Raw genomic sequence first — 15,248 nt, forward strand, 5'->3', positions numbered from 1 at the left:
GAATTAATTTTTCATAAACAAAAAAATTTTATAAAAATTAATATTAATTAATTTTTTAGTTGTATTTATGCCTAAATATATAGTTGAGAATAACACCTTCTTGTAAATCATTTATGAATGATTTCGAATTCATACTAAATTATTCTTTTCAATTTTCAAATATAATATTAAATTGACTTTAATTTTGATTAAATAGATTTATGATATAAAAGAAGTACATAATATAAAATAAATTATCTCATAATTTCTTTTTGTAAAATATATTTTTTATAAAAAATATTATTCAAATATAAATTATTTTACGAGTTTTAATAAGTAATTACATATGCACTCCGAGGCTTAGCCTGTGGAAAGTGCATCCTTGTAGTCTTGAAAGGACTAATGTTCGACTATCTCAACCCCTATTTCAAAAAAAAAAAACAAAAGTAATTACATATATGTAATGAATCTCCAGGGGGTCATATTCTCGGAGGCGGGGCGGATCCATTTTCGACGGGACCAGGTCAAATACTATTTTTCAAGAGGGTCTAACCCGGCCCACTAATTGGAATTGGTGAACGAGCAGAGGACTGAAGAGAGTAAAAGGAACTAATAGAGATAAAATTCTGTACACTAACGAAAAACCTCGGAGAGCCCCCCTTCTCTGTCTCAACGGAGACACACAGAAATCAAATTCAATGATGAATATCTACGCTCACGATCTCTCTCTTCTCGATTTTGCTAATTTTTCAGAGGCAGTCATGGATCCCATCTCCATGTCTCACCATCATCGTCTCTACCGTTCATCTTCATCGTCCAATCCCTTCATCCATGGATATCATGATGAAGGTGAGGATGGTGATACTATTCCTGGAGATCAAATCAGTACTAAATCAGTGATTCCCCAGCCTAAGAGCCCGCCAAGGCACCGCCATGATGGTACCTCGCCTCTGCCTTTGGGGATGGACTGGAGTCTCCCTCCTCGCAAATGGGTATGATTTTAGTTTTGGATTTTATTTTTCCTGGTAGGTTTTTTAATAGTTCTGGTTCCCTTTTATCTATGGTTATGTGGATGGCTATGTTCGTTTGATTATTGCTGCTGTTAAGATGTAATTGGAGCAGATTGTTGTAGCTCAAACATTGTGGCGTTTATCGCTGATGTGACATTTGTGCGAATTCAGAAGTAACACTGTGATTTGCTCCTTAATACTGCGGTTTTTTAGAGGTGTATGGCAAAGTGCAAGTGGAAGAAATTTTTTTGGGTGATAACATGAACTTGTAATTAGTAATGCAGATATGTGCTTGGAACTTAATGCGAGTATTGGTTTAATATTGTATTCTTGGTTACCTGAAGCTTCTAGCGATTCAAAGAACTTCGTGAAGGAGGGATACTGATATGGTTTAGGGATAGGATAAGAAACTTGGCTATTGCTTATACATATCCACATAAGACAATATGTTGAATGATCTAGAAACATACACACGCACACACAGAATTTTAGCATAAATCTGTTTTCACTTTTGGGCTTTTATTCAGTTGGTCTTGTTTTATAATATTTCTAGCACTCAATGTAGGATGGACGGGACACTATTTGGCCACATGATCCTCATACTGGATGGAGTTACTGTGTTACTGTTCCTGCTTGGATTCTTCTACCAAAGTCAAGAGGTTCAGATCCTGTGGCGGTATGCTTTTTCTCAACATTTTATTCATTTGCTTGTTCTCAAATTAAACCCCTTAATAATTTTATCTGTAGTTTTCTCTTCGGAAGCTAAAATATTTCTTGGAAATTTCTCATGGGGATCCAATTCCCGAAACAGTAGACTAGGGCATTTGACTTTAAATGTTTGGTTTATTAAATGACAAAGTTAATTATGTTAGTCGGTGACATTGTATCTGTTGGTATCCTATTTTATTAAATCACTTTATGATGGCTATCTTCTGCAAATTTCTGTTGTAAGTTGCAACATTCATTAAGGACACTACAGTTTTACAGAGTCCAAGTTGGTATACAATCACCCGAAGGGATAACCACTACTCGAGGGATTTTGCGAAGATATAGTGATTTCTTAAACCTACTTTCTGAAGTGAGTGAAATTTCAAGTTTATGAAATTTTAAATTTGCGTTCATTTTTTGCTTTTTGAGGTGCTGTTTGGTGCAATTGTAGCATTCTCATCATGTGGTTATTTTGTTTTTACTTTTTTTTAAAGCTTAAAAAAGCATTTCCTGGGAAAGCTCTGCCTCCAGCTCCTCCAAAGAAGATTTTGAGTAGGAAAAATAGGACGTTGCTGGAAGAGGTAGGGTTTCTTCCCCCTTATTTTTCTTCATGTCTTGGTTGTTTATGTTATGTTGATATTCAGAATTTAGAATCTTAAAGTAGCCTAGTTTATTGTTATCAAATTTCAATATTAGCAATTGTTTATATGTGTAATTCTGGAAAAATTGGCTCTTTAAATAAAAACTAAAGATTTTTGTCCATGCATCTAAAGAAAATGTTGTGGTTTGAGTTGCTGAATATGTATCTAGCAGTTTGCATATTCTTCAATGCAAAAAATGACATCTTACATGATGTTTTTGCTGGCGTTGAGTAGTGTGCATATTCTCTTTTGAATCTAACATTGAAGTTTCCCTGTTAAATCATGATAATAATATTCTCAAAATTGTTAGTATCTTGCAGCGAAGATGTTCTTTGGAGGATTGGATGGAAAAGCTATTATCAGATATTGACATATCTAGAAGTGCTCCAGTTGGAACGTTTCTTGAACTAGAAGCTGCTGTTAGGTTATGTAGGTGTTTCTTGATATATCTTCAAAATGATGTCACATTATATTGTTGAAACTTGAATTTTCAATGTTTATGTGCATGTGTGTGTGTATCTAGTTCTTTTGACTTGCATTTTATATTATTTATAATCATTTTTAAGTACTCCTAATATAAATATTTTATATGTAGTTTCTTTGTATGTAATATAATATAATATCATTATAATTGAGCATTAAGCCATTTTGGTAGCATGAATAATAATGTTATTCTTTTATACTTCCAAAATAGTAGATTTTGTTGAGTCTAATTATTTATTATATTGTTATTTTTTTATAATATATCATTATTATTATTATTTATATATTGAACCTGGAAATTTTTTTTCTGGACCCTCAACTATAATCAAATACTAATTAGGAATATAAAGGTAACTAGAATTTCTAGATAAATTAAATACTTCCTAAATGATAATATATTTTCTATGTAATATAAAATTCCTGGTTAATAGTAATCAAAATTTCCTAATTTTAGGGTGGAAACATAAATTAAAATGCATATTCTTTCTTGACTGTATCACAAGTTCAACAATCTGGTTATGAATTCTTATCTTTTTTGCCTTTTTTGTACTCTTACCTTAATTCAAGTGACAATTTAAAGAGTATAATTAAATTCAAGTGATATTTTAAAGGTTATAATTAATTGATAATACTTTTCAAATTGAGATGTGCCTTGCATTCTTTTCAGTTTTTGATGATGCAAATCGGCAAAATTTAGATGCAAATTCTTCTGCTAGCAACATAGTTCCAGCAGCTCTATTACAAACCAACTCAGATGTTTCTACATTGGCTGGTAGTTTGTCAGTTGCATCAGATAATGGTAATGATTCTCCTGAGATATCAGTGTTAGGAACTCCTAGGGCTGCAAAAGACAGCAGTGTTGATTTTGGCATGGAGACTTCAACTTCTGAACAAAATGCAACTGATTCTATGGAAATGATATTTAATAAGAAGTCTATGGAGAACCTAGAGAATTTTTCATGTTGGAAAATGTATGCTGGAAGAGAGAAAAATATTGCAAGTAGAGATACACTTGCTGAGAATATACCTAGAGCTACATCTTTTCTTGGGGAAGGAAATGAGCCTTTGCATGGACTAGAATATCAGAGGTTCGATGGCTATGTCCGTAGACCATCAACAGAGAGTACTGGGAGTGACTTAAGTTCTCTAAAAGCTAGTGAGGTATTAAATTTTGGCGTGGGAAATCTGTCTGTTGATGACTGTCTTGACATTCCAGAGGGTTCTGAAACTCACAAGATAACTGATAGTCCTGTAAGCTTAAATTCAAAGTTCCCAAGGGAGGCGCTAGTTGCCTTTCTGTCAGATGACCGCCAGAAGTTGAATAGGGTTCTTGATACCATGCTACAGAGACTAGTGACAGCTAAAACAGACATGGAGGACCTTGTAGCCAGATTAAATCAAGAAGTTGCAGTTAGGCAATTTCTGAAAACAAAGGTATGCTTAATCTCTGTTTTCTTATCTTCATATGGAACATTGCTTTTTGTTTGTATGAGCATTGTGATATTGTTCATCTATGATGACCATGATTGCTAAAAGGTTAAATATAGGACACTGTGTTAGAGCAATAGCTCTAACAGGTTGAAATAAGGCAGAACAGAGAGAAATAGAGAGAATTAGAGAAGAAGAATAGAGAAGAAGAGACTGTTTGGATAGAGAAGGTTTTAGAGGGAAGCAGGTAAGCTGTACTTGTACTGATGAACTGGAATGCTCTTACATGTGTGCTGTGCTGAGATATATATACTATTTCTCAGTAACTAACTTGACAGCTGTACACTCATAGGTATAACAACCTCAATACTAGCTATAACAACCTATAACAGCCTATAATAGCTGTAATAGTCCCTGCTATACATTTAAATCCCTCTTATTTCTACATTTCTTCCTAGAATACGTGACACACTGCAGTTTCAAACTTTCATTATCATAGCTACTATGTTAAAAGGATCTCTTTTCCCATGAAGGTTAAAGATTTGGAAGTGGATCTTGAGACTACTAGGAATAATTGTAAAGAAAACATGCAGCAAGCTGTTTTGATTGAAAGGGAAAGATTTACACAGATGCAATGGGATGTGGAAGAACTTCGTAGGCAGTGTTTAGAGATGGAGATGAAACTGAAATCTGAACAGGTTTATTCTCGACTTGTGACATTTTCTTTTCTATATTTTTTATGATAAGTATTAGTGAATAATGTTCACGATTATTCCAGGATGAAAGGGCACATGCCGAGTCTGCAAAAGTTTCTATCACTCAGGAGAATGAAATGTTGTTGCAGCAGTTGAATGCTGCTAGAAAAGAGCTTGAAAACTTGCATAAGCATCATGAAGAGATGGAGCTGAAGTCAAAAGCAGATGTAAAGCTTCTTGTTAAGGAGGTGAAAACTCTTCGAAGTTCTCAGTCAGATCTGAAACAGGAACTTAGCCATTTGATGAAGGAAAAAATAGAAATAGAGGTATTTTGTCACTTTTCTTTTGCACTTCGTTGTTGTTTTAAATTGCAATAGCAGTCATCTTTAATGGACTTGCCACTATGGTTTTAAATTGCAATAGCAGTCATCTTTAATGGACATGAGGTCATCACAGCCTGTTTCTATTCTCTATGTCTCATTAAGAACTGCAGAATGCATTAAATGAGAGATATTTAAAGGAGATGACTAGAATTAGGAAAAGGAACTAACTCGTGACTAAAATCTACTCACCTCTTCTGAAGACCGCGAAAATGCCAAATTACTCTACTTGATTCTACCTTGTTACAAAATGAAATTAAATTTTCAATAGTAATGAGTTAGGGGTAAGTAAAATTCGTTCCAAATAAAAAACTAACCAAACCAATTTAATTCAGGAATTGAATTCATTTTTTCAGTAAATCAGATGGGATCAGTTTTTAATTTTAAGAAATTTGGTATATTCAGCTCGATTTGGTTTTGTTGAAAATCACAAGCCTAGGAGTGTAGATCATTATACAGACAGGCTTCCATGCTGTATTGGACTCCTCATCATGGTTTGGTTTGCCTTGAAATTATACACGATTTGCTTTTCTTGTACGCTGCCAATATGAGACTTGTTCTCGCAAGGCATATTCCAATAGGGTTTCTGAGGAAATAAGTCAATTGAACAAAGTCATTTTTTTAATTAATTGTTATTAGAACTTTAATTAGAGTGAAAAATAGAAAATATAATTGCAATTGGACATGTAATAGTTGCATGACCAAATAACATATCTACAGAAATTTCACCTGTACATCTTGGTGCTAATGGTAGGGGATTTTTAGATCTATTTTGTACTATGCAAGTATGCATGTACAAGGTTTGTGCTGTCCATGACATGTTTTAGGAAAATCATAATTATCAAATGAGAAGTCTAATGTTAGGAAAACAAGAGTATATGCAAAAAGAGAGCAGGAGCACTCCAGCAACTATTAGACAGCTGTAGTTCATGAGAGAGTCAACTTAATAGGTTTCTCTATAATATGAAACAGATTTAATTCATTTAGTCTAGCTGAGGCATCTTATTGCTGGTTGTTCAATTGGAATTAAATTTTCTTGCAAAATTTCTATAATTTCTTGATGTTGTTACACATCTTATTTCAGAGGGGTCTTCAAAGAGAAAAGCAAAGAGTGCAAGTTGTGGCTACTGCAAATGTTAAGTTGTTGCATGAGTGTGAAATTCTTCGCAGTAGGCTCGAAGAATGTAGTGTTAATTTCCTCATTGAAGAGGAAGATAAACTGATTGTAGACACTTCTTCGCCATCTGATGCCATAGATCTGTTGGCAACATCTGATAATCGAATTGGACTCCTCCTTGCAGAGGTAAATACCATTATTTTCCTTTTATCCAGAAATTTAGAAAGGGCACCTAGATTCTGTTTTGTTCATAACAATATATTTGGAAGCTTCTATAGAATTTTGTGCTTGTGCTGGTTTCGTTTGCTTTCCTTTTTCTTAAATGAATTTACTTGTGTGTCTATCCCTATAGGTGTTTTTATTTTTATCTAATATCTTTTGAATTTATACATGTCCATTCGCATGGTATATTAGATAATGGTCATATTCCCATTGGCTTGTACCATGGCATATCATTAATCTCCGTCTGTTTTTCATGCATTCTTTGCTTTTATGGTTGGGGAAGATGTATGCCATTAAAAACTTGCTAGTGGCCAATGGTAAGATGGAACATTTCATGCCCAGTTAAAGAGTGCTTCAATTTCAACTATTCTCCAATGCATTGGAATGGTTAACCTTTTGACAATCTTAATTTTAATTTCTGTCTATCTAAACATTTTTGTCTGAAAAATGAGGGGAATGGTCAGAGAGACATGTGGGTAATTCTTTATGAAAAACCAATAGCTAATTAACAAGGATCAAAGGTCAACGGTAAAATTTGAAATATTGCTTTCGTGAATGGGTTGATCCTCGTTCCTCCTTATGTGGTACTATGGGACTACTTGTTGGATGTATTTCTGCAGTTTCATGCACAGTCCTGTTCTTTTACCCTCCTTTTCTCAATATATTGGCATGCTTTAACTCCTATTTACATGTGTTCCATAAATATAAACAGGCACAGCTCCTTGCACAAGATGTAGAAAATTCTGTGGCTATATTGGATGAAACTTGCGATGCAAATGCCAGTGATAGAGTTGAGGATGAGTTGAGGAAGTTGCTTACAGAAGTTTTTGTTGACAATGCCAGATTGAGAATGCAAGTCAATTCAGTGATTCGTTGTGCTTTAAATGCACATCTGAAGTCAGATAAAGATGATGATGTTGAGGAGGAAAATCCCTTGAGAAAAACAGTTCTAAGCAAGTTTTTGGAAAGATAATAGGCAACTTCATGTATCCCACTCATGTTAGTATGAACTTGCAAAATTATGCCGTGTATTTGATAGTTCATACCCCATATTGTAAATGCCGCAGAGGTTGCCCATAATTTTGTATATTCATACATGTACCATGAGAATAAATTGATTTTTACATGTGTACATAGGTACGTAAAAAATTCTATGTGATATCTATGAGAGTAAATCTTTCGACTCTTGACCTTTATATTGAATTCCTTTATATAAAAGTCAGAATTCATATAACTCATGTAAAAAGGTTGGTGGTCAAATAATCATTCAGGCTAAACTCTTTAGATACACATTTCCACTACGTAACAATAGGAAAAAGAAGCATCCCTAGGGCATGGAAAACAACTTTGCATAGTCCCAGTCATATTATTTCATTAAATATTTGAGAATTTCCCAATCATGTTATGCTGATTCAAAGACCAGGCATAACATGATTTTGAACATCCACTGATTGCTCAGTCTATACTCTGGAATTTCGCCAGGGTTAAACCATCAAAGCTTTGGACATTCAACTCCATGACAACCCAATCTCTTCCGAACGAAATGAACTGGACGGTTGCGGAAGTCACAGAGCCAATATCATCGACTATATGATGGAATCGTAAATGTAACAATTCTCAACTTCCCAACAATGCAAATTCTAAACAATATACATCCACTGGAGCACTGACAAAAAAAGATATGTAATATTATGCTTGCAAATCTTAACCTTAATTTCCTAGAAATTTTTCATGCATTTGCTTCTCTCTCTCTCTCTCTCTCTCTCTCTCTCAACCCAATAGGTACAAAACAGGCAAAGTTTAACTGTCATCTATAATGTTAAAAGAAATTGCTACATCATGGAGAAAAAAAAAATTGCATCAACCTTTTAAGAATTATCTAGCCAAACAGTAAGTTTTTTTTAGCACTGGTAAGTTTTTTTTAGTACTGGTCCTCCCAAGCTCGTGCTTAATTTGAATCCAATTCAGCTCATCAATGCAGTTCCAGTAACTCTACTTGTCCCCACCTCCAAACATCCCCATCATGTCCTTGGTAGAACCCATTTGCTTCATCAAGTTTTGCAAGCCACCCATGCCGCCAATTTGCTTTAGCATCTGTGGAGGGAGGACTTTGCTCATGTGTTGTGCATTCATATTTCTGGACAAAGCACTCATTTCACCCTTCTTAGGAATCTTGAGCCCCTTCATTTTGCTCCAGATTTTGGCCAGACGCTTGTACTCTTCCAACATTTCTGTTACTTCTTTAACTTGGCGGCCAGAACCCCGTGCTATTCTCATGATACGTGATTCATTCATAAGTTTAGGATTAGAACTATCCAACTCTGCAACAAATATGTAAATGGATTAAGAATAAACAAACAATTTTAACAAGAATTTATACTTTTGCTACACTAGAGGTAACATAAAAACGTAAAGCATAAAAAAGCATTGATTTGCCTTCATTTGTCATTGAATCCATCATAGTCATATAACGCTTAATCTTTGCCTGGCTTTCCTTTTCACGACCTTTTGGCATTAATTCAGCACTAAATCCTGGTAGCATTGAAAATACCTACACCACATACCCAGGGAGTTTTCAACAGAAAGTCAACTGAAAACCAGTTGGAGTACTGCTATTACTGTCAGTTATTAATTTTTTTCTATCATATAAAACAATTTAACAAGCTCCAGACTTCAATCTAGCAGAATAGAAAGGTGAGAACCTGGCCAATGGGACCCATTTTGAGTATGTTCTGGAACTGCTCATACATAATCCTCAAGGTAAAGTTTCCTTCTGAGAGTTTTTGCAGAAGCTCAGGTTGTTGATCCATAGGAACAACCTCATGAATTTTGTCCATGAATCCAGACCAGTCACCCATTCCTAGATGGAAGTTTTAGGTTATTACTTATTACTTTTTTGGAAGTTAGAAGAACGTTGCTAGAGCAATACGTGTCAAAATGAAAAATACCTAACAGGCGACTAACAAAAGGTTTAACATCAAAAACTTCAAACTCATCCATATGCTCTCCTGTTCCAATAAATATAACAGGGCTCTTTGTTGCTGCAACACTGAAAACGATATGCAAAAAAGAAGTCAATATTATTAGAGTAGCTAAACAAGACAAAGATTATTTGATATACACCTTAAAATGGCTAGTAATTTTTAAAACCTACAATAGTCACAAGAATACTTACGCACTAAGAGCACCACCACCTTTTGCATGACCATCCATTTTGGTAACAATCACAGCTCCAACTGCAACACTTTGTTTAAATGCTTGAGCTTGATCAAATGCAGCTTGACCAATACTACTATCCATAACAAATATGACAAGATCTGGTTTCTGAAAAAAAAAAGATTTAACACCTACAATGCCTATTAAATAAAGCAGAAAATACCAGAAAGCCAAGAAAATACCGTTGCTTCAGAAACTTGACGCATTTCTTCAAACAGAGCAGCTTCCTGTTTATGGCGACCACTTGTATCAACAATTATAAGATCACAATTTTCCTTCTTGAATCTTTCTACTCCTTCCACAGCAATTTTCACAGGATCTGATTCCATATAACTGTGGGCAAAGGGCACACATATTTGAAATTGTAAAATGCAAATTTATTCACATTTATGATTTATGACTTGATTACACCTGCAACTCTATCAAGGTTTGCTATATTGATGGAAATTTGATGAAAACAAGTACCTTCCATAAAATGGAATTTTAGCTTTGGTAGCATTCTGTTTTAGTTGATCAAAAGCACCAGCCCTGAATGTATCAGCACAGACTAGAGCAGGTTTCCAACCTTTTTTCTGATGATAATATGCATACTTAGTACACGTAGTGGTTTTTCCAGACCCTGAAAAATTTTTAGAGTATTGCATAAATCGGATAAATAAAACTATTTGCTCCAATTTGCTATGAATTAGCATATCCATAAGAAGAACCAGCATGCATACCTTGTAAACCAACAAACATAACCACACTTGTTTTCCCTTTCTTCGGGGTAAAAGATGGCTTCCCAGGATCCAATATTTTGCACAGCTCGTTAAAAATTGCCTAAAATAATTTTTAAAAAAAGTACAAAATTTTCAATCAAAATCTGCAAGTGATCCCAAAACTGAAATTGAAAAAATAGGCTTCAAAATAAATTAGATATACCTGCTGGATGATCCTGCGCTTGTTGTGACCAGCAGCAAGATCATCAAGATTGACAATCTTCTTAATATTAGTCTGCATATCCCGGACAAGCTTGAATTGCACATCGGATTGAAGCAGAGCGCGGGTGATCTCATTGAGGCAGTCATTCAGAACTTTCTCATCAATGATTGTGGCATTGCTCATCTGCTGGATTGCCCGGGATATGCTCCCTCCCAACTGTGCCAACACCATTTTCGATGATCTTTACTAGATTCTCACAATTAGGGTTTCTGAGACCAAAAAAATGGGGATTAGGTTTTATGAGATTGATATATATGAATCGTAGAAGGGGGCAGAAATGCATAAATCCATTAAAAAAGTAAGCAATAAAAAGGGCGAACTGTTGGAATTGACATATCCATGACTAGGGATGGTACCGGTAGGACACCGGTGAAATTTTAAGTACCCGAACCCATTTACAAATGCAATACCCAAATCCATCCCATATGCGTCTAAAAATTGGTTATCACTATCTGTATCGGTCCCAAACCTGTTTGCCATTACCCATTTACCACCTGAAACTACCTGAACCCCATAAGCTCATAATCACAGCAACAAAAGAAAACAGAATTTCACACAACTCTCACATTAGCATTTCAGTAAAATTCAGAAACCCATTTCAATCTCACATAAACAACTCTGAGTTCATTCACAATAGTGTTTATTTCAACAAATTTTGCAATAAATCTCACAATTACAACCCTCGGAACATTTAAATAAAATCTTGGCATTTTCAAGAATTTCAGAAATCTCACATTAAAATTTCAATACAATTCAGAAACCCGTTTCAATAATCTCACTAAAACAACTCTCAATCCATTCATAATAGTCTTTATTTCAACAAATTTTCAAATAGATCTCACAACTACAACCCCAAGCGCCTTCACATAAATCATAACATTTCTACGAACTTCAGAGACCCACATCATAGATCTCACAAATTTTAAAAAGCACACATCTGACACCCCAATCTCAAACCCATTCAAACCTGCAGTGACTGAGAAAGCGGCGAGGAGCACGGCGGCGTGATTGAGGACGAGGACCAGCGGCGAGGAGCAGCACCGGAAGGCAGAAGGACTGGACCAGCAGAAGCAGCGACGAAGACCAGAGAAAGTGGCGGAGGAGAGCGACGAAGCAACCAGGACCACCGGACGCAGCAACGACGTTGACACGTGAAGAACTGAGGGACGATCGGCGCGCGGCGGTACCACAGGGAGAGGTGGAGAAACCGGAGGGGTTGCGACCGGTGACACAGTTGAGAGTGGAGAGAGAAACGTGGATTGGGATTTAATGGTTTTTTTTTTTTAATTAAATGATTTCGGGTGACGCATCAAATTTGCGGTAAGTTTAAAAAAAATTGAAGAATAGCCGATAGATAATTATATAAAACTTAAAATTAAAGTTTTTTTTAATTAGTTTGTATCTGTTTTAATTTTATCTTCCTTGTAATTTCTTAATTATAAATTTTTAAATTAAAATTTTATTAATATTTAAAATTACAATACATCAAATTAAACACATGTATAAGAATTAATTATATTTTAAAATTTTAATTATTATATATTGTATAATAAGTTAATACTTTTATTTATTTTATTAATATAATAAATTAATGTATACTTTCATTATTCATTTTCATGTTAATAGTGGCAGTTATATGCAATTTACAAAGTAAATATATCAATTTATACATAATTTATTAAATAAATATATCAATTAAAGCAAGTTATTGTATAATCAATTATCAATTATATCTAACCATTTATACATAATTTAATTTAATTTTTTAAATTATTATTTGTTAAAATAAATAATAATATAAAAAAATTATAATTTCTAATTACTTATTCAATGTACTACTTTTTGCGTTAAATTTTTTCATTTTTATTATAAGAAATCTGAAAACAATAAAATATATTAAACAATGACATAGTATTATATTAAATATATTATATGTATTACTATAAGGAATAGCTATAGATTTATATAGATTATTAATTAAAATAAGGATTTGAGGTTTTATAATGAAGAAATGTGGGGAGGAGAGAAACAAAAATGGAGTTTTCATTGTCTTTTTGGCAGTAAGAAGGACGATATTGATTGCGAATAGTCTTCCTTTCGTTGATGTTGGTTCATCTAAAAGATGCTTTCTGTGGCTTTAATGGTGATAGCTTAATTCGATTGGGGAGGATGTCATACTCCCTTTCTAGCTTTGGCTATAGTTTTTAGGCGTCAGCATCTTTTAGCTGTCATCTCATGAGTAGCCGTTTTGGAGTTCTTCCATAAAAAGCAAAGCTACATTTGTAAAGATTTTCCGAGTCTATGATGCGGTCACATAGATTATTGGATTTTTAGGTGTTTATAATAAACGGATTTGGATTAAACCCAAATCACAGAAAAAACTCTAGCTTAATCTAGATCATTGGAAAAAAAGAATTGTCATCACCGCCTGATCATCACCGTCGTTCAGGTCCTTTCATAGCCACAATCGGCGTAGAGGTTTCGAGAAAGAGAGAAATAAAAAAATCTAAAAATATAAGAAGCACGTTATTTCAAGTGGCAGGAGGAGTGTAACACTATGAAGATGTAATTCAGATACTCTAAAGTACCTGTAAAGAGGACACTGAGATGATTTCTCGGCATTCCAATCGCACCTTTCAAACTCATCAAGTCCTTTGATCTCACTGTCAGCCGATCTTTATTGGAGAAGACAGGATGAATGTGTTCTTTATTAGTCAGATGAATAATATCTATAATTTTTTTATATGTTTTCATTTAAAAATAAAAATTTAATTTTTTAAAAAAGATTAATTTTTTATAATGAAAATTATTAACAGCAGTTATAATTTTATATAAATTATTAATTAAAATATATAAAATTAAATAGGTTCATTATTATTCATATAATAATAATCAATTTAAAATATATTTGGTAGTTTAAGATAAATTATAAAATAATTGATAAAACTACACCATACTTTTTATGCTTTGATAAAATTTATTTAAAAATAATGAATTACAAACTCTATAATAAAAATAAATAAAATTATATGATATTTTTTATTTTTAATTAATAATTATAGTTTAAATGCTAATATTTTTATTTTTTGATAATATTAAAAAATTATCACTATTCACTAATGATATAATAATATACGTATAATTTTAAAATAAATTAAAATATAAATTATAAAATAAAAATAAATAAAATCACATTATATTTTTATATTTTTCTTTAAATTTTAATTTTTTTAAATAAATTTAAATAAATAATATATATCGAATTTAGATTCAGATTTTTTTTGCATTCCTATTTCTACGTAGTTGGTTATAGTTTTTTTTTTTTAATGATGGTTGTTTATATTTTGATTTGCGTAGGGGATGATGTATATATCATATATGCATGTTAGATTTTTTTTTGCATATATTTATTTAAGCAATCAAATTAATGTTTTTTGTTTGATTTGATTATGTTTTGTATGTATTTTTTTAGTTCAATTCTTGTAAATTTTAGTTAATGAATTGATTTTTTAAATATATAAGAATCGAACTAAATATATACAAAATATATGATGGCCAGATCAGATGTCTTAAACGCGGGAAGAAAATGATATCAATATAAATTTTCAAGTTGTAGAAATAAGAAATTGAATTTACAGCCAGTAAGATATTTCCATAATATAAGAGGCTGGGAGGGGATTTTGGATAAAAAAAAAATATGAAGATTTTAGGTAAACAGACAATGGCAGTGGCAGCCATGGCAGTGTCTAAGCTCTGCTACTCAAACTCCCCGAATCGAGACCTTTTGGTAAAGCCCACAAAAAAGAATCTCATGGGTTCTCCAAAGTTCTTCCTCAACGCCCCAAATCTCTCATCAAATGCGACGAGAAGGGTATCTTCTCCAATCCAAGCCTCCAATTCTCCAGAAGAAAGTTCGAGCACAAATAACAGCAATGGCATCTCTCAGGTCATCTCTCTCTCTCTCTCACACTGATTCTTGATTTTCTGCTGAGTTTTTTGTGTATAGAACTGGTTGTTACTAGTAATGAAAAGAAATACCCAAAGACTCCTGGTGAAGAAAGAGAAATTTTCTTTTTTTTTTGGTTGTGAACAGGAGGACTTGAAGTATTTGTGGAAACTAGGAGGTGGTTCTGTTGCTGGTGCAGCTCTAATAAAATATGGAAGCATCATTTTTCCTGAAATAACAAAACCCAATATCCTCCTAGCTTTGACAATGGTATTAACTCCTGTAATTCTTGCCATTGTGATTTTGATCAACAAAAGTCGTAAACAGTGATTGCATCTCATTGTCTTTTGTATAGGTAACAGAAATATCATGTGAAACATTTCTGCTGATTAGTTTGTAAGTTAATATTTTCATTCATAATGGGAAAATTTTGCAAATATGT

The 15,248-nt window shown here is 33.3% G+C and overlaps 3 protein-coding genes across 5 annotated transcripts; 2 read left to right on the forward strand and 1 right to left on the reverse strand.

The window, feature by feature from the left end:
- Nucleotides 1-595: 595 nt before the first annotated feature.
- On the forward strand, nucleotides 596-7,859 carry LOC110612891 (PX domain-containing protein EREX). Of its 2 annotated transcripts, none has more exons than XM_021753731.2 (10): nucleotides 596-971; nucleotides 1,555-1,665; nucleotides 1,969-2,067; nucleotides 2,192-2,278; nucleotides 2,659-2,767; nucleotides 3,489-4,255; nucleotides 4,783-4,947; nucleotides 5,028-5,270; nucleotides 6,409-6,627; nucleotides 7,376-7,859. In XM_021753731.2, the coding sequence occupies exons 1-10, from the start codon at nucleotides 678-680 to the stop codon at nucleotides 7,634-7,636; spliced, it is 2,355 nt and encodes a 784-aa protein (XP_021609423.1). In that variant the 5' UTR covers nucleotides 596-677; the 3' UTR covers nucleotides 7,637-7,859. The 2 variants fall into 2 exon arrangements, with proteins under 2 accessions (XP_021609423.1, XP_021609424.1); XM_021753732.1 differs by having other exon boundaries at nucleotides 609-971; nucleotides 1,977-2,067.
- Nucleotides 7,860-8,330: 471 nt separating this feature from the next.
- Nucleotides 8,331-12,169, reverse strand: LOC110612892 (signal recognition particle 54 kDa protein 2). The gene is made up of 10 exons (XM_021753733.2): nucleotides 11,828-12,169; nucleotides 10,801-11,069; nucleotides 10,599-10,698; nucleotides 10,345-10,498; nucleotides 10,062-10,212; nucleotides 9,839-9,987; nucleotides 9,612-9,712; nucleotides 9,366-9,523; nucleotides 9,100-9,214; nucleotides 8,331-8,984 (listed from the first exon to the last, which is right to left on the reverse strand). The coding sequence occupies exons 2-10, from the start codon at nucleotides 11,029-11,031 to the stop codon at nucleotides 8,656-8,658; spliced, it is 1,488 nt and encodes a 495-aa protein (XP_021609425.1). The 5' UTR covers nucleotides 11,032-11,069; nucleotides 11,828-12,169; the 3' UTR covers nucleotides 8,331-8,655.
- A 2,333-nt stretch (nucleotides 12,170-14,502) lies between these two features.
- Nucleotides 14,503-15,245, forward strand: LOC110612766. Of its 2 annotated transcripts, XM_021753551.2 has the most exons (3): nucleotides 14,503-14,806; nucleotides 14,954-15,076; nucleotides 15,162-15,245. In XM_021753551.2, the coding sequence occupies exons 1-3, from the start codon at nucleotides 14,558-14,560 to the stop codon at nucleotides 15,204-15,206; spliced, it is 417 nt and encodes a 138-aa protein (XP_021609243.1). In that variant the 5' UTR covers nucleotides 14,503-14,557; the 3' UTR covers nucleotides 15,207-15,245. The 2 variants fall into 2 exon arrangements, with proteins under 2 accessions (XP_021609243.1, XP_021609242.1); XM_021753550.2 differs by having other exon boundaries at nucleotides 14,505-14,806; nucleotides 14,954-15,245.
- The last annotated feature ends 3 nt before the right edge of the window (nucleotides 15,246-15,248 follow it).

The sequence above is a fragment of the Manihot esculenta genome, chromosome 4 (assembly GCF_001659605.2).
Source record: "Manihot esculenta cultivar AM560-2 chromosome 4, M.esculenta_v8, whole genome shotgun sequence".
NCBI classification, from domain to species: Eukaryota; Viridiplantae; Streptophyta; class Magnoliopsida; order Malpighiales; family Euphorbiaceae; genus Manihot; species Manihot esculenta.

What these genes read in the sequence shown, in the direction of transcription:
- LOC110612766 (XM_021753550.2), top strand. Translation starts at nt 14,558, where the DNA reads ATGAAGATTTTAGGTAAACAGACAATGGCAGTGGCAGCCATGGCAGTG. An exon ending in ACAGCAATGGCATCTCTCAG is followed by an intron (nt 14,807 to 14,953) that starts GTCATCTCTCTC and finishes GGTTGTGAACAG; the next exon opens with GAGGACTTGAAGTATTTGTG.
- LOC110612892 (XM_021753733.2), bottom strand. Translation starts at nt 11,031, where the DNA reads ATGGTGTTGGCACAGTTGGGAGGGAGCATATCCCGGGCAATCCAGCAG. An exon ending in TTTTGTTAGTCGCCTGTTAG is followed by an intron (nt 9,524 to 9,611) that starts GTATTTTTCATT and finishes ACTTCCATCTAG; the next exon opens with GAATGGGTGACTGGTCTGGA. An exon ending in AAATGGGTCCCATTGGCCAG is followed by an intron (nt 9,215 to 9,365) that starts GTTCTCACCTTT and finishes TATGTGGTGTAG; the next exon opens with GTATTTTCAATGCTACCAGG.
- LOC110612891 (XM_021753731.2), top strand. Translation starts at nt 678, where the DNA reads ATGATGAATATCTACGCTCACGATCTCTCTCTTCTCGATTTTGCTAAT. An exon ending in GTCTCCCTCCTCGCAAATGG is followed by an intron (nt 972 to 1,554) that starts GTATGATTTTAG and finishes CACTCAATGTAG; the next exon opens with GATGGACGGGACACTATTTG. An exon ending in GGCAATTTCTGAAAACAAAG is followed by an intron (nt 4,256 to 4,782) that starts GTATGCTTAATC and finishes TTTCCCATGAAG; the next exon opens with GTTAAAGATTTGGAAGTGGA.